Genomic DNA, 26,090 nt, shown 5'->3' on the forward strand with positions numbered 1-26,090 from the left:
ACCAATCACATGGCAGTTGCTTCAATGCATTTAGGGGTGTGGTCCTGGTCAAGACAATCTCCTGAACTCCAAACTGAATGTCAGAATGGGAAAGAAAGGTGATTTAAGCAATTTTGAACGTGGCATGGTTGTTGGTGCCAGACGGGCCGGTCTGAGTATTTCACAATCTGCCCAGTTACTGGGATTTTCACGCACAACCATTTCTAGGGTTTACAAAGAATGGTGTGAAAAGGGAAAAACATCCAGTATGCAGCAGTCATGTGGGCGAAAATGCCTTGTTGATGCTAGAGGTCAGAGGAGAATGGGCTGACTGATTCAAGCTGATAGAAGAGCAACTTTGACTGAAATAACCACTCGTTACAACCGAGGAATGCAGCAAAGCATTTGTGAAGCCACAACACGCACAACCTTGATGCGGATGGGCTACAACATCAGAAGACCCCACCGGGTACCACTCATCTCCACTACAAATAGGAAAAAGAGGCTACAATTTGCACAAGCTCACCAAAACTGGACAGTTGAAGACTGGAAAAATGTTGCCTGGTCTGATGAGTCTCGATTTCTGTTGAGACATTCAAATGGTAGAGTCAGAATTTGGCGTAAACAGAATGAGAACATGGATCCATCATGCCTTGTTACCACTGTGCAGGCTGGTGGTGGTGGTGGTGTAATGGTGTGGGGGATGTTTTCTTGGCACACTTTAGGCCCCTTAGTGCCAATTGGGCATCGTTTAAATGCCACGGGCTACCTGAGCATTGTTTCTGACCATGTCCATCCCTTCATGACCACCATTTATCCATCCTCTGATGGCTACTTCCAGCAGGATAATGCACCATGTCACAAAGCTCAAATCATTTCAAATTGGTTTCTTGAACATGGCAATGAGTTCACTGTACTAAAATGGCCCCCACAGTCACCAGATCTCAACCCAATAGAGCATCTTTGGGATGTGGTGGAACGGGAGCTTCGTGCCCTGGATGTGCATCCCACAAATCTCCATCAACTGCAAGATGCTATCCTATCAATATGGGCCAACATTTCTAAAGAATGCTTTCAGTGCCTTGTTGAATCAATGCCACGTAGAATTAAGGCAGCTCTGAAGGCGAAAGGGGTCAAACACCGTATTAGTATGGTGTTCCTAATAATCCTTTAGGTGAGTGTATAATGCATGTTTTCTTCAGCGCTTTTTGGAGGTCTTCCTGGTTTTCTACGCACTGCGTTGACAGTCAGTTCATGTGATTACGTGGGAGGCGTGATGATGTCACACAAAACTCCGCCCCCCACGGCTTTCGAGCTCAACTCCATGACAGTAAATGGAGAAAAATAGCTTCTGGTTATGACCATTACGCGTAGAATTTTGAAACCTGCCCAACTTTTGTAAGGAAGCTGTAAGGAATGAGCCTGCCAAATTTCAGCCTTCTACCCACACGGGAAGTTGGAGAATTAGTGATGAGTCAGTCAGTCAGTCAGTCAGTCAGCTTTGCCTTTTATTAGTATAGATGCATCTGATTGTAATTAACTTGTAACAATATAATGGTCCAGGGAATTGCCATAGTATTCCAAATACCATAACTGATTTAGCGTTGTTACTATCACTGCACCTTCTTCTTTCAGCTGCTCCCGTTAGGAGTTGCCACAGCGGATCATCTTTTTCCGTATTACTCTCACTGCACCACTCAGAGTATTTATATCACTGTATCCGAGTGTGAATCACAGCAGCAGCTGATCGGAAAGAGAATTATCAGTATACAGCTTCAAGCACACGCTACCTCAGCCACGGCAAAACGTTTCAAAACCTTTCCTGAACATACCTCGTAGTTCAGAAACAGTTTCATCCCAAGAACTTTAAACGCACTTAATCAATTGCTCCTTGTAGAACTGTTTGTACTTAGAAGTACAATAACCCCACTGTAAACTTGCACTACAGTTATATTGCACAACCTGCGCCACTTTATAAAGCATGTATTTACATATGATGATGATATCATTTTTAAGATGAAATGCAGCAAAATATGTTGATTATATTATACAGATACAACTTTAACTTCATTTAAATAATCTGTATTTTTAATACTTAAAACACGTGAGGACACTGTGCCGCAGCGCTAGCAAGTTCATGTATTGTTCTTGCCTCGCACTGTATAATTTGCTGAAGATGGCGCAACACTGGAAGGATAGATGGATAGAATAATTAAACACGTACTATGACGATATTTCAATGTTCCTTAAAAGTTTTGAAGAATCGTCGTTGTAAGCTTACAGATGGCTTAACGTCTATTACAGAGCTGATTGTGTGGACACTGGGTATTTGGAGAAAGAAAAGTAAGGACAGGAATTGGAGGATAGTATGTTTGAAAGAGACAGCACTGCTACAGTAATTTCATCGAAGGTGCACAATCACGCACCGTGTTCCCCTGTTTAATGACGTGCTTTAACTCCTATCATCATGAAAAAGATACCACGTATACATCTCAGTATTTTAATTATTCAGAGAGCTGTAATATCACGAAATGTAATGGATTCTGTGTCCTGTCGAAGAAAGACAAAGAATAGAAGCACATAGTGATTCACACACATACAGCACATTGAAGATCAAATACAAAACAAAGCATTTAAACGTGCTACTTTATTTACGATGGGATTTGAGGAACTTGTAAATTAAACGATTTTAAGATGAAGTTTATGTTCTACTTTAATGACAAAATAAACTACGTGATTAAAGTGAATATTTCAAGATTGAAGTTAACATTTCGTGCTTTTTTCCTACTCTGTGCCTTTTTTTCTCACTGTAACCTAATAAGCTTCCATATGACACTCGGACAGTGGGCTACGTCTCGCCTTTTCACGGTGACTTTGATATGTGACAACTACTTTTTTTATGTCGGGCACTGTGCGACTTTGTGAACTTGAGCTTGTTTCTCTAAACACGCTATGTCACTCGATCAACTTCCTTTTGTTGATTATACCACTGTATAAACCAACAAATAGTACGTTTAACTTCGCCTCCACTTGGTATTCTCTGAAATTCTTATATTTTCCCTCTTGCTTTTGCCATTGCCTTTTCACAGAACGCTAAGCTTAAGGTCTATTTATATTGATTTGCATATTCAAAGAAGCGTAATTCTGGGAGGAGACGGGGCTAGACAGAAGGCGCGTGCACGTGCGTTAGTTTTCACGCTGATCGGGATTTATGGAGAGGAAGAACACGGAAGTTGGAGTACGCACAGATTCCTGCATCTGGAATTTTCTGTGCGTTAACACATTTCGGCTTTTATGCTTACGTCATGTTATAGTGCGAATTCTACACAATTCTGTGTTATACACGAGGCCCCTGGACATCACAAATTGACAAATACACAAGCCTAGTCTGTAATAGAATTAAAATCTGCAGTACTTCTTTATATTCCCTGCTTTGTGCTCCAGTATATACAAATTATTGTCAATACACTAGTAATCCAATTGCCCTTCATTCGCTCATTATCTGTTGCACCTCTATATGTCAACCACTTTTTTTTACCCTCTCAAGCACACATAGTATTCAATGTTTTGAAAATGACCAGGATTAAAACACTTAAGAGAAATGTACATAGACAATGTCTTTGGATCCTACTAACAATTATTCTTTAAATTTAACTTCTAATCAACACAATTTTTCCACTACTTTCAAATTAGAAACTTTGCTAAACAGAACCTGCCAAATTTTTCTCACCTCCAACCGATTTCTATTCCAGATGAAATATTGGTCAGTCTTGAAGATTCAGATAGCATCTCTTTAATATATTAAAAACATCCTTTCTTTCAAAGATCCCAGGGTACGGTGGAGAAAAGACCTTTCCCTTAATATTTCAGAAAATGAGTGGTAGGGAGCCATACATAGAAAACCCTCTAGCGCCATATGCACAAAGCATTCAATCATTCAACTCATAATCTTTTATCAAGCGCATTTATCTCATTGAAAATTGTCCAAAATGTATCCAGGACAAGATTCAACCTGTGAACGTGGCAATCTATTTTCAGCCTCACTGGGCCACATGTTTTGGAAGTGCACCAAATTAACATAATTTTGGACAAAAATCTTTGAATGTCTCTCAGACAGCCTTGGTATCACAATCACTCCTAACCCTTTAACAGCTGTGTTTGATGTACTCCCAGAAGGGCTTAAAGTGGAGAAGGAAAAACAAACTGTAATTGCCTATACCCAACTACGAGCACATAGACTTATCTTGCTCAAAAGAAAGAATCCCAACCCACCACTTTTAAGTCAGTGGGTAACCGATGCTTTATACTACTTCAACATGGAATAAAGCAAATTCTCACTTAGAGGATCTGTTGAAAACGTTTTTAATATATGGTAGGATTTAATCAATAACATTTTTAGAATAAGCTTCTATGTCAGGGAAAAGGATACTCCCCTCATTGCTGCTTTTGAAGATTTGCTCTGATTGTTGGCTCTACTCTCTCTCTCTTGGGTGGGGGTTAAATTTTGGTTTGTTAAGTTTGACTTGAATGTATGTAATGTTATTTGCTTCACATAAAATCAATAAAAACACAAAGACAAATGCAGACTGCACAATACAACAGAAGAACACCTTGAATGAGAACAAGCTGATTATTTAATTCGCCCTGCTATCTCATTAACTTGGAATTGTATTGTTTTAATCTATGAGAAATGCTGCCACTAGCATTTCACTACCATGAAAATATTAATATTCTAACAGACTGAATAAATGCTCATTCTCACTGCAATGAGTTAGCACAGAATGCCGACATGCTAAGCTAGGAGTCATATACATTAATCAAATGGTTTTCCGTTTTATGTGTTAAATATTGTGCTATTTACTGTCAGAAAATATACAAAAATACCCTCAGAATTCTATACCCTCATACCTCACAGTATTCCTACATCTTTGGGCTAGAAGATTCATTAAGGAAAACCTTACTAATGTAAGCTTTCTTTATGACTGGAAAGAGTTTAATTGTATTATGCTTTGGAGAATTCACAGAACCTTAAGGATGAATCAGAGAATGACAGCTCAAATAAAACAAATGTAGCTTATTGGGAGTGGTTTTGGAAAGAAATAGCAAACTTGGCTATATATTACCTTCAACTGTAATGACATTTTTAAGTGTGCTATGACAAATTAGTAAAACTGATGAAAATCTGAATGCAACCCTGAATTTAAGAGGAACAATCTTATGTTTCCCTGAAATTTGGACTATATATGAAATATTACACTAAACAGTTATTCAATTAACACTGAATAATATGAATCCACTAAGCAACCCATGTCAATTTTTGTTTTGATTTTATCACAAGAATATACTTCAACCTGTTGCTCTTACACAGCAAATAGAGTAATACTGGGCAATGACAAACAACCATGTGGCAAAAAAGCAAGCACTGCACTCTATCCCAAGTAAGGTTTATAACTTTAACCCAGATCAAACATTCTAGTATATCTAATATTAGACTTCACAGGAAAACTTGGGTTTCATTGAACTGTCAAACCTAAAATGTGTTTTTTGTCTTGATGACTGCTTTAATGTCTTCCAAACCTTCATAGACTGTTCCAGATGAGACCAGGCACAAAGTGTGCAGGAAGATGACAGAACTGTATTTTTCTGTACAGAGTGTCTCCTTGCAATTATTGGCCCCGATTTTGAAACTAATTTTAGGACTTCCTCTAAAGAATTAGAGGGTGCCATGTCAGGGGTACACACAGGTGGACCACCACGGAAGAATAGTGTGTTATGTACAGGAAGACACTTGGAATGTTTCCCTAGGATGCATCAAAGATGGCAAGTACTGAAAATCACTAGAGCACACATAGTCAAACAAGGAAAATACACCTACCCTCAAAGAATGAAGGCAACTGTAATGCTACTTTGGAGACATGGGCCTTTCAGTCCATAATAAGGGGCTGCTAGGATTATTTACCCTGGTGTTCCCTGAATAAAGAGACATCTCCTGAATCAAAGTGATTCTGGCATTGGTTAACCACGTTAGCATGCATTTTTTCTCAAAAAGACATGTACAGTGAAAAGTGTTGCTTTTTTGGCTTGAAAAATGACACTTTTATTAAATGTAATCTTTCTACTGTTAAATGTGCAACACACTAAAACTATAAAGACAGAAGTGTAGAAAGTATAAAAATGATGCAAATAAATAATACTACTAATAATAATATGAACAGCACACTGCATAGATGCAAGTGACACAAGCGTCACTTTCAGATTCACAAGAATCACTTTCTGTTTCACTGACAATTTCAATTTCACTGCCTGAAGACAGACTTACCTCAGCATCACTTCTGAGAGGCATTTCTTATGAGATGCCATTATGAGGCTAGAAGAAGGCACGTCTACACCATTGCCCGGGTAATGCTCAGGCCTGATGCTTACAAGACAAGCCTATATCGTTGCCCAAGTAATGCTCAGCAATAACTCTGTTGGCACTTTTACAGCCCAAGTACTCCTTGAGTCTTACACGAGAGGCGTCTATACCATTGCCTGAGTGACACTCGGGACTAACGCTTTTATGACTGTTTTTACAGCCTGAGTGACGCTTGGGTCAAATGCTTAAAGAGGTTAAACCACTTCAGTGTCTGAGACAATTTAAATATGAAAGCAGCAATAGTGCAAGTGCTGGACACTCAAATAATAGGTGAAAGGGGAAAAAAAGGTGTCATAATGTAGCTGTGGAGAATCAAAATCAACAGTCTATAAGATTGCTAAAAAATGGAGAACAGGGACCATGGAGAACACCTGTAACTGTCTCAGTTTTCTTTGTACTTTTCCCAAATGTCTAACCTTCCCTTTAGTACTTATCTTTCTTTAATAAGAACCCGAAACCTAACCTTTAATACTTTTTTGCATATCTTTGGCTGCTCTGATATTGCGCTGGATACAGGGATGGTTCAAGAGCACCCTCATCTTCCACAGTATTCGTAACTGCTAGTTTGCCACAGGATTAGCCAAACAACTTTCTAATCTTATATTTAAATACAATGATAACCAGAAAACTCTGATGTTAATAATAAAAGAACACTACATATTTTCATAAATACTACCATGGACCAGTAATGTATATATTGAACCAACAGATGTAAGCATGTTTGGAGAATTTTGAAATTAATACCAAATGTCTTTAGTTCTTATTAACAACAAATGTGAAAAAGGTCTATGTTTGAGCAGTAAGCAAAATGGACCTGTTATCCAGTCAGGACTGAAAATGTTTTTCCATGATTATCTAGTCAAACAGTAAAACGGTGGACAGACTCAGCACTTGTGGCAAGCAGTTCATTACTTGCATTTTATGATAAATTAACTTTTCAGCAATACATTTTTAGAAAAAAAAGAAATAAAAATTTGCATTATACATTTACTGATTTGACAAACAGAAGTCAGAAAATGGAACGTTACCTGTGATTTTCAGAGTACAGTGCCGAGTATATATGTTTCATATGGCATGTGAGCAATTTTTTCACAATGGCTGTGCCAACCATGCTGAAATGTGACAAATCACTTGCTGTACGGAGTAAAATTGCTTCCAAAGTCATAAATATCAAAATCATCTAAAAAATAAATGAAATAAACAATCTTAATAGTTGAATCATATATAAAGAAGATTTTAGTGACTAACAAAAAACACCCACCTGTAAATTTTCCAAACACCCTAAAACTAACTTTTGGTCAACTGGAGAAAGACTATGATGTTCAGTATCAGGTGCAAGGCAAGAACTAATCTTTGACAGATGCCAGCTCACCACTTGTACACCCAACCACCACCCCTGAATACCCATTACATTCTAGAGACACACATAAAATAATCTTAACACACCCATATAAAAAGCTACTTAATATCTTAAAACTATACATCTCAGAGCATTAGCACTGAATTTTTTTTTTTTTAATTTAACATGCCAGATGTTAAGTTTCTATCATGGTTTTAAAAGAAGTCCAAAGCTGTTCAAAATGATTGTCCAGATCTTCCTTAGGATGCTATAAAGTACTGGAAGAAACATGTCAAGCTGCATGATCTGTCTTTATCAACACATTTCCTTGTGGCTTTTTTTGTCCTTCTGATAAAACTGTTTTAGACATTGATATACTGTGCACACACCAAAATCAAACCAGCTCACCTTTGTAAGAGTCCTGTTTAGCTAAAAATTAAACACAGTATTTGGTGCAAAATGAAAAGAATACAACACTTTTCATCATAATTAGGCTAACAGTTACTGTATTCAATAAATGTATTATTCAGACACTTTGCATACATATAAGCCTGTTTTGGAGATGCTTTTATTAATCAATGAATTCTGAGTTTTAGGTTATAAACAAATACAATTTCAAGCCTACATATAGTGAGAAGTCAAGCAAAATGACACATTTTATTGGCTAACTAAAAAGATTACAATATGCAACATTTTGAGGCCTCTCAGGCCCCTTCAACAGGAAAGAAGATTACATCTTGCCTGAAGAAGGGGCCCGAGTTGCCTCGAAAGCTTGCATATTGTAATCTTTTTAGTTAGCCAAAAAAAGGTGTCATTTTGCTTGACTTCTCGCTACATTCATAATGGCTAACATGGTACAACACCGTAGTACTACAAGCCTACATGTAAAAAGCTGACAAAGGCAAGATTTTTTGAGCATACAGAACACAGTTATTTTTATTAATATAAATGTTGACGTGAATCTATTATTAATATTCAGCAGAAACTTTGCATCTTGCTTAAAGGTTTTGCTAAATACAAACATGGCAATATTAAAATGCCATTTACAGAAATATGGACTAATATCAGATGTCACGCACGAGTGCATAGGGAGCAGCTTAAGGACCCGATGCGCACCGCAACATGTCATGCCAAGGGAAAATGGCAAGGTACTAACCTCTCTTTTTTTTCTTTAGAAAAGATGAAGCACTGCTACCATGAGATTACCCAAACACCTAAAGAAACCAACCACTTCCAGGTTCCTTTCTTACCTCTGGTCCCCTCCTGATGACATCATTTCTCCCATTCAACACCACGATTGCTTCCCAGCATCTCACCTGTGCACTTCAGTGCCCACCTCAAATTGTCTGCGTGTCATCACAACCTGACTGACCGTACTTTCCTGACGGAACCCCAAACCTTTATCATTGTTTGTTGTCTTTTTACACAGAGTAGAACTGCCATTTCTCTAGATCAAGAGGAGCCAGTTGGGGTGGTCTGGTTAAACTGCTCCTGGATGATTTCCTTGGGGGTGTAAAAGGCAAAACTCAGAAGGGACTGACCTAGGACATCCTGGAGGGATCACATCTTTAAACTGCCTTGGAGATATCTTGGTCTTCCCCTGAGAGGGCTAAAGGACACTGCCGGAGATATAGAGGCCTGGTTGACATAGATCAGCATATTACCAGGAACATCAGAATGAAAATATTGAGGAGTATAAGAAATATAATATTTGAATACTTTTTTGTATGTGCCAATAGACCATCAGTTTGCTACTTATGAATATTCCAATTTCAAATGCAACCATTAAATGCCTAGCAGGGTCTGTCCCAGCACCATCTGAAGCTAAATTACCAACCACAGCAGAGATGGTAATCCATGACAAAGCACACTCATGCCTACATCCACATGTACATTCACTTTTGAATCACCAATTAACCTAATATGAATGTTTTTGGAATACTGGAGAAAAACAGAGCTTCTAAGAGAAAATTCATGTAAGCACAGGGAAAATGTGCAAAACAGTTTGTTCCAACTAGAAATAAAAAACAAAACAAAAAACAGAACAGAAGGTAATAGGGACTGAGCAAAGCAGAGATAACGGAGAAAAATCATGTACAGTCTACAAAAAATGTGAAACCTGGGCAGCACATTATGTGATAGCAAGTGTGCTGCTACAGGAGCCTGTGTTAATATTGTTACTAGCCTGTTTTGGTACAGCATTCATTCTTACAAGACAAGTGTGGTTGGAAGGGGGTGTGTCTCTTACTTCAGGCAATGCCCATGCCACTATTGAGAGAGAGAGAGAGAAAAAGAGAGGCCTAATCTGCACACAGAGATGCTTGATAACATACAAGAGCTCAGTATGGATATGTCTGAAGACAACCTTGGTCATACAATTTTCCAGGCCACCAGTGATGACAATAAGGTAGCTCCTTCTGTTCAAGATATGGAGTTCATCAAAATCATGAAGATAGTTCTAACAGTTGGGTAGCTCCATTACCCTTCCACACTCCAAGGCCCTTTCTTCCAAATAATCGTGAGCAAGCAGTGTCAAGATTTGCTTCACTGAAGAGAACACTGAAGAACCAACCAGAGATGAAAAAGCACTTCATAGCATTCATGCAGAAGATACTGGACAACAATCAAACCAAAAAAGCTCCACCACTGAGGGAAGGTGAAGGAGGTCAGTATATTCCATCCTTTAGTATACACCATCCTCACAAGCCAGGACAAATGAGTGTTCTTTGGTTCACACGCACAGTGCAGAGGCATATCTCTCAACAATGTACCTTTAACAGGTTCATACCTAACTAACAATCTTATCAGAGTGGTTACACGGTTCAAGAAAGAACCCTTTGCAGTGACAGCGGACAACAGATATTCCATTGCTTCTTTGTTAAAAAACAAGATCACCGAATCTACTTCAGGTTCCACTGTCATCATAACAATGACATCAGTGATGAAGTCATAGACTACCATATGAGAGTCCATGTTTTTAGAAACACCCCGTCCCCAGCAATAGCAACATATGGGCTTAGAACTGCTAGAGAAGGAGAAGAAGAATATGGCTCTGATGCCCAATACTTTGTAGAAAGAGAATTCTATGTAGATGATGGACTTAAATCCTTGCCAACAGCTGAAGGAGCTATTGATTTGCTCAAGAGAACCAAGCTGCTCTTATCTCAGCCCAAGCTTAGGCTTCATAAAACATAATCCAATAGCAACAGTGTCATGAAGGCCTTCCACCCTGATGACCATGCAAGGGATTTGTAGGGCTTAGACCCAAGAGTGGATGTACCACCTTTGCAACAAAGTCTTGGCCTGCACAGGGAAGTGACTTCTGACACATTCACTTTCCAAGTTTAACAAAATGAAAGGCCATTCACCAGACGTGGAGTCATGTCTGTAGTAAACAGCCTGTATGGCCAACAAAGGTTTTGTGACTCCAATAACCGTTCAAGGAAGAGCAATATTCTAGGAGCTCACTGATGAGGAAAGGGACTGGGATGCATCATTACCTGTGTACCCAAGGTCAAAATGGGAAATGTGGAAAGAATCCCTAAAGGCTTTAGAACACCTTTACATCCTGCATTGATATTTCTCTGCTTCACTGACATTGTTAAATTAGAGAAATCCATATCTTATTTTATATTTTAGATGCATCCACAGAAGCTATAGCTATGATTGCCTATCTTAGGGTGACTGATCCTGAAGGACAAACCCATGTAGGTTTTCTGTTGGAAAAAGCCAAACTGTCTCCAAGACCTGTACATAACCATCCCCAGACTTGAACTGTGTGGTGCAACATTAGTTGTAGAAATGGCTGAATTTCTGTTGAATGAGATGAACACTAAAATTGATGCTATCAAATTTTATACAGACAGAAAAGAGATTTTATGTGCATGTTGCCAACAGGGTACAGCGCATAAGGAAGACCAGCAAACACTTAACAATGGCAGTACCGTCTGACATGAACCCTGCAGATATTGCTTCTGCTCTTCTCGCTAAGACTTCTTAGCTCTCGGGACCAGAGTTTCTGATAAGTAAGCCTCCTGCAATATCTTACAGTACGTACCCTCTCAAATATACAGATAATGATCCTGAAATTCATCCTGAAGTCACCTCTCTGCACACCATGACTCGCTTAACCATAATCCTTGGGTCACACTGCTTCGAATGATTGTCTTCTTGGACAAAACTTGTACACACGATGGCTCATTTAACCCACATAACTAGGTGTTTCCACAAGACAAGTGAGCCACGGATCTGCCATGGTTGCCACGTGTGTAAAGAGCCGCCAAATATGTCTGAACTTGAGCTAGCGGAGATAAACATTATCCATCACCTACAGAAGGAAACCTTCCCAGAAGAGATGAAATACAGAAAACAGATCTGCTGGGAGTGGGTGGTCATTTGAATAAAGCAAGCTTCCTCAATAAGGAGCAGAACTCCATGTTAATTGAAGTGAACACTTCTCACTTGACTCACAAGGTGTTAACCACTTTCCTTGCTGAAGTGACAGAGATAATTAATTCAAGGCCCTTAAGCCCGATTTCTTCAGATCCACAGTCTCCTGTTATTCTGACCCCAGCTGCCATTTTGACAAAGAAAATTGGGGTTATTCCAACTCCACATGGAATCTTTGACAGCCACGACATGTATAACACATTGCTAACTGTTTCTGGAAAAGATGGACAAAACAGTATGTATGTGAACCTTCAACAAAACCGCAGAAGTTGGTGAGAATAAATGCCTAACCTACAAGAAGAGAATTTGGTCTTGCTGAAGGATCACCAAGTTCATCAGATCAATTGGCCCATGGGTCGCATCATAAAGACCATGACCAGTGATGATGGAAGGGTCTGAAAGGTTGAAGAGAAGATTCCCAGAGATGGAACTGTTAAGACCTTCTTTAAGTCAGTCACTGAGGTTGTCCTGTTACTTTGTCAGAGAGACCAATCCAGTTCTACCACAGCTGATGTAACCTGAGCCTTCAGAGGTCACACCAATCTATACCATCTTCACTTTACAAGAAGATTTACTAGTGACTTTATTGAATTTGAGAACTCATTTAATATTTATTGTTGTTTGTGGCTCTCTCTCTTGTTTTTCAGGTCCCCAAGGATAGTTTCCAACTATGTTACAGACTTGTTATTGAAAACTGTAATGTTAACCATTCAAGGTTAATAGTTGTCTCTGACAATACCAGACGGGGATTCTCAGCCTTGACTTTTTGGCAAGTAAATCTAACTGTCCACGTTCACTACAACCAGAGGAATGATGCACACTCTGTATGGACTTGGTTTTAGCAGAGAAGCCTCGCTAATAAGCCGTTTGGGGATGGAATAACAAGATAATAACTCAATACATATAGGCAAAGCAACTCTTGAATATCTTTATACAAAAAAATAAAAAAACAAATGAAACTCTCTGTGGCTCAGTCAAACCCCGGTCTCAGATCCCTTAAAAAATGTAGAGCAAGAAATAGACAATGTTGATTCCCAAGTAACCTGCAGTAATTACAGAAATGTTGCAAGGAAGAGTGTGAAAATATTAAACCAGCAAAAAATGGTTACAGCATACTACAAAAGACATGAGACTGTAACTGATGCAAAAGGGAAGCTTGCAAATATTAAAAGTCATACTACTTTAAAGTTACATTAAAGCTTTTTTTATATTTTCTCATATAGTTCAATGATATAAGGCAATCAAAACTTAAAATGTCTTAACCATACAAAAATATCCAACTTAAGAGTCGTAACTTCAAACTGTAATATCAAAATATGGCAGCAGACTGAGGATTTACTACATCACTTTCTACACCCACAGTAACTCCTGCCTTTTTCCTTTTATCTCTTTATTTCTCACTGTAACACATTAAAATGGAAGGACAGATATTTTTTCATAAATTGGGGGTATGATACTTTATAAACAAAAAAGGCTGTTAAATAATTTTTTCCTGCAATTGGAAAGTAAAATGATTGCCAATGATTAATGCATGGGAGCTTGCCTAAAAACTGGCTTTAACATATACCTATTATTCAGCTCAAGTATGCTATAAATGGCTAAGAGGCCATTACTTAAAGTTAAATTTAGAAAAACCTAGTAATAGCGGGTGTCTTCTGACTAAAATTCTCTGTAACAACACTGAAAGCATAACATCACAACATTATCAAATCCTCTAAATGGAATGCATGGAATTCTAAAGACAATTTAAAATGCAGACAATGACCTGCATACAATATTACAACTGTTAATTAAATACATTCATATTGCAATTGGTCTTCTCTGATACAAATTTTAACTTATAATTAAAATTGTTATGGTGTATTTAAAAGAATGACCATAAATAATTACTGTATAAACTAGCCAACCCGCGGCGTACCATACGCTGCATAATCAGGCCGGTTTTTTAATGATTTTTAAGCGCAGGGAGAAAATTAACATTTGAAAAATCGGTAATGTAATAAATCAGCAAGAAAAGCAACATTGTAACAATGCACGGAACGAACCAACACACAATCATCCTTGACTGAAAACTGGCGGACCGTCCTCGCGCCTTCTCCTGCCAGACAGAGGGATGGGGTTGCACGGCGCGGAGTGTGAAACGGGAGGAGAAGGACGTCCATTCAGCTCCGTCCGTCATGCTAGTCTGCTGATTTCTCGTTCAGTATGCACTGCCCGCTCATGTGCCCACCTCCAACTCGTCATCTTTACACAGTCCAGACGTACCTGTGACTAACGTAGACTTTTCATTGCTCTGTGCGGTTTTGGCTGCTTTTCTATATACAGTATAATCCACCAAGACACCCAACCACAGTAGTAGCAAGGTGGGAGGGGGGTGTGTACAAAGGGTTGGGACGCAACCAGTGGGAGCGTATGAGTCGCACTTAGTGGGAATTCAACGGCTTGCAGCCCGAATGCGGTTCAATGGCTTACCCACGCCTCTCTACAATGGGTAGACACACGGTCAATCTCATGCATAATTATTTATTGAATGATAAACACTTCTGGAAAGACAAGGTTGTCTAAAACGGGTTGGTGTGAGAATACAACAGTAAGCGAATGAAAAGATGGAACTCTGGAGAGAGAAAAATACAACACAATAGTGAACCCGCAGCATAACAAACGCCACATAATTTATTGATGGTTGAACACTTCTGGACAGTTGTCTAAAAAGGGAGTGTTTGAGGATACAACAGAAAGTGAATGAAAAGATGGAACTCTAGACTTTTCATTGCGCTGTGCGGTTTTGGCTGCCTTTCTATATATAATCCACCAAGACACCTGACCAAGGTAGTAGCGAGGTGGGAGGGGGGGTGTGAACAAAGTGCAGGAGCATCTACGACGCATGTTTGTTGCGGATGCGAATTGCTGTATGTAGCGTGTAAAACAGTTTGCTATGGTGCACGTGTCGTGCGTCGTAACAAAACTTCGTTTTTAAAGACTGCTTACTTCATTGCGTTTTAACCTCAGTTGTAAAGGAATGTTTTAAGGACCCCATGGGATACCCCTCGGTTTTGGCTGCTTTTCTATATATATAATCCACCAAGATACCCGACCACGGTAGGAGGGGGGTGTGCACAAAGGGTAGGGTCGCAATGAGTGGGAGCGTATGAGTCACACTTAGTGGGAATTCCACAGCTTGCACCCCGAATGGGGTTCAACGGCTTACCCACGCCTCTCTACACTGGGTAGACACATGGTCAATCTCATGCATAATTATTTATTGAATGCTAAACACTTCTGAAAAGACACTGATGTCTAAAACGGGTTTGTGTGAGAATACAACAGTAAGTGAATGAAAAGATACAACACAATAGTGAACCTGCAGCATAACAAGCGCCGCGTGGCTCAGACATGCATGTGGACTCCTATCACAGACGAAAGGGACTAACTGGGTGGTCGGTGAGTTTTTGCGTCCGGGCAAATGGGCAGGCAGTGTGAATGCCTAGAGAGCGAGGGTAGACACCGGCCGGTGAAAAAGGAGTGTTGGTGGGCAGGAAAACGTCTTCCGTGTTCCTGCAGGAGCATCTAAGAAGACGCATGCTTGTCGCGGATGCGAATAGCAGTATGTAGCGTGTAAAACAGTTTGCTATGGTGCACGCGGTCGTGTGTCGTAACCGAAAAGTCGGTTTTTAAAGACTGCTTACTTCATTGTGCTTTAACCTCAGTTGTTAAGGATTGTTTTAAGGATCCCATTGGATACCCCTCGCAAACTGTTTCACACTCTGCGTATGGCGATTCACCTCCGCGAGAAATATGCCTCTATGAACAGTCAACGTAGCTCGGTGGTGCATGACATGCACATGACATTAACCTGACCTGCACTGCATGTGGCCTCTACGACAGACGAATATAAATGACGCCATTTTTTCTGTGTCATTGCGTCCGAGTTGGTGGCCGTGGCCCTGCGAGTTGTCGTCGTGGCTCCTTCCTGCGTGCGCCATAGGCGTCTCACTTGTTGGTGGCTTAGTGAATCCACGCCCCTTCCGGCGTGCTTTCCATGGTTGTCTTGCCATGGTGAATTATATATATAGATAATTATTTCATTGGGGTGGCGGTTGAAAGAAAAAAAAAAAAAAAAACTGCTTATTAAACTCATATAGACTACACAGCAAATACAGGGATTCCAGCCACCATTCACCAAGTCATTTTAACATACCAATTGTTTCTTCTCAACATCAATCTCCATGCCTCACAACTCTCCTGCTGTCGATAATTATTTCAATGTGTTTGCACTAGACACTCATGCCAAAACAAGTTTATGATTACATAAAAGTATCAGAAAGAAAAAGAAGCAAAACGTAGAAATAATTTATTAGACTCACCTCACTTTCCTCATTTTGCTTTCCTTCCATTAAACGGAAGATCTCTGAACACTCCATGGATATTTTTATATAACCTTCAACAACATCATAAATTTCAGGTGATGGCAACTTCTGAACAATTGAAATAAATGTCTCCAATCCTGAAAATACCAATGGCATTAATTAAATTAGAAGGAAAAATACATTTAAATAAACCATTAAGCTTTAAGCAAACTCAAGCAATTAAGGTAAAATGGTCAGTGCCATTCAAAATAACATACTTTACAATTCAGTACATTGAACATGGTGGTATATAGGATAACAATCCACAGAAGCTTTTCTCCATCCTTATAAAGAAATGTTGTTGATCTGTTCTCTGTCTTTGTGACTGAATGAAAGGTGTCCTTCTATACTCGGATGAGTGCTCCACATGAAAGAACTAAACTGATTTCTGTTAGTATTGACTTGAAGTATCACTATGGTCAATTTTAAAAAGCTCAGTTTTCAATAACTGCAGATTACATATAAACACTACAGAAAGAAATCAGCACTACACTAAAATCATCAATGGTCAATAGTCAACTCGGGTGGACTGCAAGTTAATGTGTAAATTCTTTATTGGGAAAGTGACACAGATTACGAAGTGGGAGAAGCGCCAATTTTGCAATGCTTGTTGAGCACACATGGACCATTGAAATTTTATGCAGAACCTCAGGAAAAACTGTCCACTTTATTCAAATATGTTACACAAATTTCTTAATCAATTTTGTTGCTCGCAGTAAAGTTTTCCTTTGTTCTGTCAGAGAGTAAAACACCTAACATTACTGTAAGTCTCTGTTATATAAACTATGGCACCATTGGATTGTTATTACCAACCAATAATAGCTTTTAAAATCTTTCCCAGCAAACACATGGTCTGCACAGATGTCAAAGTATAAGACATTTTCTTTATTTTTCAGTTATAGTATCTTCTGCAGGTCCTTTTAGTAGATCCTGTGTCAACACCTACATAAAAGCTATGATTTTTTTTAAAATGTGCAAAACAGAGTCTCATAAGTTTTCACTTTTTTCCAAAAGTTTTAAACTGAAACTGCCATTCCTAATATTGGTCCAGTTCTACACAGTCATCATGTATGCCTGTCTGGTTTGGTGCTGCCTCTGGTCAGGTTAAAACCAATCTGCAGCACATCATCAGAGCCAGTGAAAAAATCACAGGCTATAACTTACCACACACTGAAGTCCTACATGAGTCCAGGAGATCATTGAAGATCCAACTCACTCTGAGCATTACCAATTCCAAAGACTTCCCTCTGGCAAAAGTCTTGAATGCAGTAAAAGCTAAAACACATCACTTCAACAGTCTTTTTCCATATGCAGTTATTCTGACTAATCAGGTCCAAGCTCCTACTGAGTATTCATGACTACCTAACTGCATACTAGACTGCCTGGACATTTTAATCCTACCATCTCTATTTTTTGTATTGCTCTTGTATGTTGCATTATATTTAAATTGTATGTTCTTATATTTATCTTTCCTATTAAAATATTGTCTTCACATGTTGAATCAACACCATCAAGAAAAATTCATAGTACACATTAGTATACCTGGCCAATAAACTGAATTTTGATGCGGATTCTAAGTAAAATAATAAAAAAGGACCTATTTTCACGTTTAAATAAATTGCTCCATGAAAATAATATTTCTAAAAAAATTCACATTTCAGAGCAAGTTATAGCAGTGAAATAGCATTAGTGGGTGGTGCAGTTAAAATGAATACTGAACAAAACAATGGTTTAGTTTTACTTCTCTATTAAAGTGCTGCATTCAATACACCGACTAGAATATACTTCTGAATTGTCTTGAAAACTGGTTTGCTCCTTCTAGAATTATTCTAAACTGTTTTATACATATTTATTTGGAAGATTGATTTAACAAAAAAAAAAAACTTTTCTCTATGGTGTGTCACAAGGTTTTGTACTTGGACTTCTCATTTTAAATGTAAATTATGCCACAGAGTCAGTTCATTATTGAGCATCAGCACAACCTCTATATTTATGTGGATGACATGCGGATGCAATTATACATGTCTGTAGCACCTGATTAAACCCTTGGTTTGGATCAGTTAGTAAAAACATCTATCACACCTTCTCACTAAATTACTTTTAACTTCTTAAACTAAATGAAGACAGAAATCCTCCTAAATGGAAGCAACCAAATAGAAAATGTGTAATTCTTGATTCTAACTTGACATTTAAATCTTACATCGATAAAGGCATTAAGACTACTTTTGCTCGACTCTCATTGCATCTGTAATGGCTAACATGGTACAACACCCTACTACTACAAGTTACTGAGAAAATATAAAGGTAATAGTGTATATGTGGGAAAGGTTATATAATTTATATACAATTTACAACATGCTGTAAAAGAAATAAGTAATGCATGGTGAAATACTTATAGATTTATTATTTCTCATATATTAAAGTTTGTATTGTCTGTTTATTAGAAATTACATTCTATCTTGTGACTCATGAAGCATTTGAACCTTACATAATTTCTTTATATTGTCATAGTTGAGATACACTCTTTTAGTATTGTAAGCTATTACTTTACATTGGCCAAAGGAATATAATTTGAGTCTTGTACTGTTTAAATATCCTTATCCTCAAAGTGCTTCCGATAATGTACTGGGCTCTCCACAGTTATTAAATAATAACCTCTTGAACCTTCACTTCTCTGCAGCCCGGTCTCAATTATTTGGGATTAGTACAACTCAAAAGTATAGATGCATAGTTTGTAGCACATTTGATATACAATACTATATCTGATGTTAATTACTGCTGGACAGCTCTGCTACAAACTTAAGGACTCATCTTGCAAAAATTGAAAGTAGAAAGGGCAGACTTATTTGCAAATGTGTGTTTCATATATTTCAACTTATGTACTGAATATTCAGTCTTGCTATACAGACTGATTAATTACCTGAAATCTTTTTCTACTACTGCAAAATTAAGTAGATATGATCTGTCCATCTTATATCCCATGCATGATTTGAAGTCAGCTTAAGCTCATTTCCCTTTCACCACGCAAGAGATATTTACCACAGTTAATTTGTTTTATTGCTGCCACTGGGAAAAAGTATATAGACATTACTGTATTAAGCTTTCTCTTACAAGCATTTTAACTCAAGTATTGAGTAATATTTAATCGTGGGGAGCCTGGTAACTCCCACCCAGACTACTTGTACTACAGCACTGGGCACAAGGCAAGAACTTTAAATGTGGTGTCATGAAGAATGATTTATGCATGAGGACATATTTCATTCTCTTTACCAAAAGAAAGTGGGAGTATAGATTGTTTATTACTTGAACAATATCACTGAGAAGAGGAGCATTGGCAGAAAGTATTAACACTTGTAGTTTCTGTGATTCACTTTCTTTCTTGTTTCTAAAGGTTTGCCATTTCATGGAGAAAATCAAAGTACTGAGTTACCAAAAAAAAGGAAACTATTTAGGTATACTGCTGCTGAGTGAATTTGACCCTTTTTATGGAAGAGCATTTGAGACTATATGGAAATTGTGAAAGGTGAATCCTTCATATTTATCAGCAAGTATTTGTGAGGGATTTATTGAATTAATGGGACAGCATTTTCTTTGTGTTATTCTTAAAGAAATAAAAGAGACAAAGCATTATTCAGGAAGTGTGGATTATACTCCACAGACATTTTGTACATTGATCAAGTACCATTTATTGTTAGGTATATTGAAGGATATGAGCGTGTGGAATGTTTCATTAAATTTATAGCAATATTTTCTAATGCAGAAAAGACTGTAACAGACATGGTCATAGATTTTCTTAATGAAAACGCAATTCCCCCATCAAACTGCCACGGTCAATCATATGACAATGCATCTAACATGTCTGGAAGCTGTACTAGATTGCAAGCATGGATTTGAGAAATGAACGAGTTTGTTATTTATGTCCCTTGTGCTGGACACAGCTTGGACTTGGTGGGAGTGAAAACAGTAAAGAGTTCTCAACAATCTGTGAAATTGTTTGACTTTATTCAGCGTCTATATTCCTTTTTCTCTGTTTCAACAACTCGATGGAATATTCTAGTTTCATCTTTAGGAAAAGATACTGTTGTCAAGCACCTGTCTGACACAAGATGGCCATTAGATTTTAATGCAGTTTGTGCTCTATGTTTAGATTTTGAGAAAATTAAGCATGCACTTGATTCTATATCAGTTTATACTAAACAGGAAGCTAATGCAAGGGGAGAGGCAGAAGGACTAAGGAAGAAAATGGAAAATTAACCATCTGGCAATTCTTTGGAATGACACTCTTTTGTGTTTTACAGTCAAAGGATGTGAATTACTGTCATGAACGTTTTATACATTCTCAAAATCTATCTTCAGGAATTAGGAATAAATTTAGTAAATAGGAATTAAAAGACAGGCGTAGGTGTCCAGATTTAGATTATAGCTATATAAAAAAAAAACAAATAATAGCATGTTCGCAGTGTGCATTTTACTAGATATGATAGAGCAGAAAAGGACATTTCAGTGAAAAGTTAAAATTTAAGGTAGAAACATTTCTTCCTGTTCGAGATTCTTTAATATCTGAATTAAAAAAAATATGCAAAAGCTTATCAATTGATTGGAAATTAATTTTCCTTCTTTGGTGAATTACAAAAAAAAGGTTATTATTAGCTGGACAAAAAGTGTGAACATCTTTCTAATATTTAACATCAAGATATCAATAATAATAATAATAATAATAATAATCTTTTAAATGAATGTGTCCATCTCAAGTACTACACAAGTATTGATGAAAACTGTATGACATTGTCTGTATTAAAAAAATTTCAGACAACTTGAAAGCTGTTTCCCAATATTGAAATTGTGAAATATGTATACATATTATGGTTATTAATTGTACAGGAGAATGTTCAATTTCAAGGCTTAAATTAATAATAAAAAAATTAGCTTTGCAGCACAATGGGACAACAGCATTTAAACTGGCTTTCATTGATGTACATTGAAAACTATTGATAAAAAATGTTTGGCAAAGAAAATTCACAAAGTTTGTGTTGAATGATTGCTGGAAATAAATAATTTATAGTAATTTTCTTTTGACAATTTAATTTACATAGTATACCAATGAATTTATTGTGCATGCACTGAAATGTTTATTTTTCAAAACTTTCATTGCTTAGACATTTGCATTGATTAATCTTTGGTGTATGGCATATATTTTATATACTAATAAAATAACTATGTAAATCTTTATCAAAAATAAATAATTCATAGTAATGTTCTTGTGATATCGTTATTTGTATAGTATAACAACATATTGTGTATAGGCTGAAGATTTTGTTGTTCAAACCTTGCTATATTGCATTTTGTTGATTTGCCTTTGATTTATGGCACTTTATTGTTTTAAAATCGATTTTTTTTAAAGTACTAATAAATTTATGCTTAATTCTATCAACTATTTATGGTTTGATTCTTGGGAGTTATTTGCGTGGGTTTGGGCCCCAGTGCATTACTTTGCCCAGGGCTCATGATGCTGTTAAGACGGCCCTGTTTGAAACCATCTATCTTGAGTTATCTTTCCTCGTCTGCTAAATAGTAAAGTGTGAAGACGACTTTTTTTTGACAACGCCGACAGGCTATTACAGTTGTCTTTCCTTCGGTGTGCGGGCGAAGCAGCTCACTAAAAGAAAACAGCGATGTCCTTGACAAACGAAAAATTCTCTTCAGCAACAACCACTTCATTCTCAATGTTGTCCCACCAACTACAGGTCTGTGTCGTCCGAGTGTTCGATGCAGCAGTGCATTCTAACGCCTCCGTTGCACAATATAGCGATGAACGAATTGTACTTTTCAGTGTAAACAGTCTCGTTAACAAACACCGGCACTACTTTCGCTATTGCACAAAATTGCCTCATGGCGCACACACTGACGTCAATCAAAGACAATACCTGCACACGACCCCGTAATTGTTTTTTCCTTAATTAGTAGTCAAACAATAAGGAGATGCAAAATTAACTAAAACATGACCAAAAAAAAAACAAAAAAAAACTGTTTACACCACACATTATCTGAAATGAAAAACGATGAAGGTCTCAAGAATGCTGATCTGCTCAAGTGCCCAACACATTTTGGCAATAATCTTTGAGAACAGAAAAATCAACAATTTCGGAAATGTATGCTATTGCACAATGGGAACCGCAACAAGCCATGGAATTAAGGAATGAGTTTAACGACAAGAATCGGTGCCTAATTAAGCAACTGGTTGGAGTTTTAGGTCCTGACTTAGTTGGTCTTCTGTTGGCTATTTAAGGAAAGAAATAAGGCAATTAAGATGAACGATTAAGAAATTCAGGAGTACAGATCTTTAAAAACAAGTCAATTCAAAAGATGTGAATTAGAAGCAAAAACAGGCCAGTAATTAAGAGAAGGGTTAGAATGAAAACCTGCTGCCACAACGGCCCTCCAAGACCTAAGTTGGGGACCCCTGCGATATACTCTGGAACATAAACCATTATTTTGGTAATAAGTGTAAAAATATGTAAAATACAATTACTCTAAAACTTTACTCAGATCATCATATTTTCACGTTTCTTTTCTCCTCGACTAATACTGCTTAAACAGCCATCCACCTTCCTAACCCGCAAATCCAGGAGGAGGTTACGGAGCAACTAGAGCCTATATCTCCAATCGGTGGGTGCAAGACAGAAGTTCAATCAGTTACGGTAATCAATTTTTAACTAATCCAATTCGATCTCCGGGGACAGTCGGCGACTATCACGGTATAATATTAAAAGTCCAAGAGTTACTTTTCAAGAAATACAATTAAACCGCAAGAATATAAAAATAAAGCAACGATTGTATATTCATAGATCATCACTACTACCAAAATGAGCAGGAAAATTCTGCCACCAATTATACAAACTCTAAATACATAACTACGAACGCGTTCCTTTTGCGATCTACAAGCATTACACATTTAACCGAACTGACACACAATTTCGAATTGGACATGAAATAATACGATTTCGCTCACCTTTAACTGCTTGCCCATCCTCTTTTAGCATTGCTTTAAAATGAGTTCCATTGAACTCGGTGTCCACGATTTTCAGTTTTTTGCTTTCCAAAACTTCAGATTGCTCCGATTTACGTTTTTTAGGCATTGCACTTATATTTTTAAAATCTACGTAAATGTGACACCTCCCAACCAAGTACGACTCGACTGAAGTTAAGAAAAAAATACACGTGGGAAATCGTGTGAGAGAACGGTCCGTCTACTTCTCTGACCCCACAGAAACAAGAGGACAAGACAAAAAAATTCCCTATCGCGCCGTGCCCGATTTCCTTTTGCAATTGGTATTGCTGCTTCTGAAACGTTATTTAAATTAATATAAAATACAGAACCTTTGTTAGAAAACGTCTTTATCAGAGCTGACAATGCTATTATGCTAATCGTCAATTTATTAGATTCGTAGTGGATAAAAAAATGTGTTGTATAGTCATAGTAAACTTCCCAGCTTCAGCAAATTAGACATCAGCCGGTCAGTTCTTATTTACCACTCTAATTTCCAGCAGGTACAGGTTGCTAAATGAAAAAGGACTTCGGCAATTCACGATTGCAAACGCATTTGTGAGATTTAAGCAGCCCCGAGAACCGATCGTCAATAATATCAATTAGGGCTCAAAAAAGCACAGCAGATGTTACAATATCAGGCAGGATTACCTGCATTTTTATCACTCTTTAATATTATTTTTTATTGTTTTTTTATCAGTATGCTGCTGCTGGAGTATGTGAATTTCCCCTTGGGATTAATAAAGTATCTATCAATCTATCTTAAAAAACTCAAGACTTTCAAAATGGCATTTGCTGCGGCGAATGGACGCTGCGGTGTATGGAATAAACTAATTGCATATACAATTGTTTTTTTGTAATTCTACAGTCGATAGGAAATGCCAAGGGCCATATGCTGTCCTTTAACTATTTCTTATGGACAACCTGAGGTCCCTCAGATCATCGGATTTTCAAGAAATGGACATGTCATAAATGATCCCCACTGTGGTCTTTAAAACAAACTGTTGTATTTCGGAGCTGAAGGAAAAGAATACTGTAGGATGTTCTTTGAAGAACCGCATTACATAAAAGTTGTAAGATACACATTCCTGCAACAACCAAGTGTCGCTCATTTACTAAGTCATCATCTGCGTAACATTCCCCGTTGTTTTACTACTTTTTTTGTTTTAAGGCAAAACCCTCCTCACATACCCAGCAGTCCTTACATTTGAACTATAACAACGTATGAAAAAAATTACAATACACAGCATATCCTTCTCCATAATCTCCACAAAAGACAAGGTGTTATAAAAACGTAGTTAATAACTTGAACTGGCAACAGGATCGACTGTGTCGTTTCAAGGTGCACCATGCTGGTTATTAAATTCAGACGTTGAGGTGGTCGTCTTCACATGGAGGGTATCAGTCAACTATTGGTACCTCAGCTGATTTATTACCCTCAGAAAACACTATAGTAATAGGCTGCTGTTCCTATGTCTCTGACTTGACTTGTACTTAGTGTGACAGGTGTCTGGTCACACTTACAGGTAATCTAACTTAAACACTGTTAACATATCCGACTACGCCACCCAGTTTTATTAAGAGACTGGGAACTCTTGAGATTTACAGAAAATGGCACACAGGGTTCTTTAAATTGGGCGGTGAGTAAACACACAATGAAAGACACAACAGTAATTTCAGGAAAAGCAACAGTAACTCTATTACACAAGACAATAATAAGTACATTAAAAAGATAAATGAACATAAAAAAATGTAACAATACCAGGAACAAAATTCCTTTTTTAGAAAGGAAAGCATACAGTCCACACTATAAAAGTCCATTAAAAACAAGAATTGGAGGATACAACCTTTAGTGGTGCAGAGTCCAGTTTGCGCACTGTTACCCCAAAAATTAATCTTGCAACTGTCCACGGATGCACTCTGTTCACAGGACACTCATTTCCCAACAGAAGTTTAATCAAAATCGTGGAATCCCTGTCAGCATCTCTTCGTCATTCCTTTTTTTCCACTCTGGGCTCTTTGTGTTGCTGTGATCTAGGCACGCCTCATTTCTAGTCCGCCAGCTTTGCTCTGTCCTTTCATGTGGCTTCCCTATCTTGCTGGACCCACAACTGGCATCTCCTTGTGGAGCTGTCTCTTCCTCCCTGGAAGTAAGTGTTGCCGTCCTTGTGGCTCACGTCGTGATAGCCATGTACCCACGTCTGCCTGCGAGCCCCTGTGCTCTGTCTGAGTGCCTTGGCAGCGTTCTCAGTGGACTGTCCCTCTCTTTGCCTTCTCCTGCCCAGAAGTTTAAATCTCCTCCAGTCCCTGCCATTATCAGTTCTGAACAATCAGATTAAACAATGGCACATCTAAATTTCCTGGGTTTAACAAATAATGAAAACACAAGTTAACAAATTGTATTGTTACCAACTATCAATGAGTACACAGCTGATTAGAAACCAATATTTTCAGACA

General features: G+C 37.8%; 1 protein-coding gene across 1 annotated transcript in view; it reads right to left on the bottom strand.

Annotated features, from left to right (window-relative positions):
• urb1 (URB1 ribosome biogenesis homolog) overlaps window positions 1-23,909 on the bottom strand; it is a 323,342-nt gene extending 299,433 nt beyond the window's left edge. The window contains exons 1-3 of the mRNA XM_039744916.1: window positions 23,598-23,909; window positions 16,547-16,686; window positions 7,423-7,574 (exon numbers count right to left, since the gene is read on the bottom strand). Coding sequence (XP_039600850.1) covers window positions 7,423-7,574; window positions 16,547-16,686; window positions 23,598-23,724 — 419 coding nt within the window. The 5' untranslated portion in view covers window positions 23,725-23,909. The remainder of the gene's footprint in view (window positions 1-7,422; window positions 7,575-16,546; window positions 16,687-23,597) is intronic.
• Window positions 23,910-26,090: the final 2,181 nt, after the last annotated feature.

The sequence above is a fragment of the Polypterus senegalus genome, chromosome 2, assembly GCF_016835505.1.
Source record: "Polypterus senegalus isolate Bchr_013 chromosome 2, ASM1683550v1, whole genome shotgun sequence".
Classification (NCBI taxonomy): Eukaryota; Metazoa; Chordata; class Cladistia; order Polypteriformes; family Polypteridae; genus Polypterus; species Polypterus senegalus.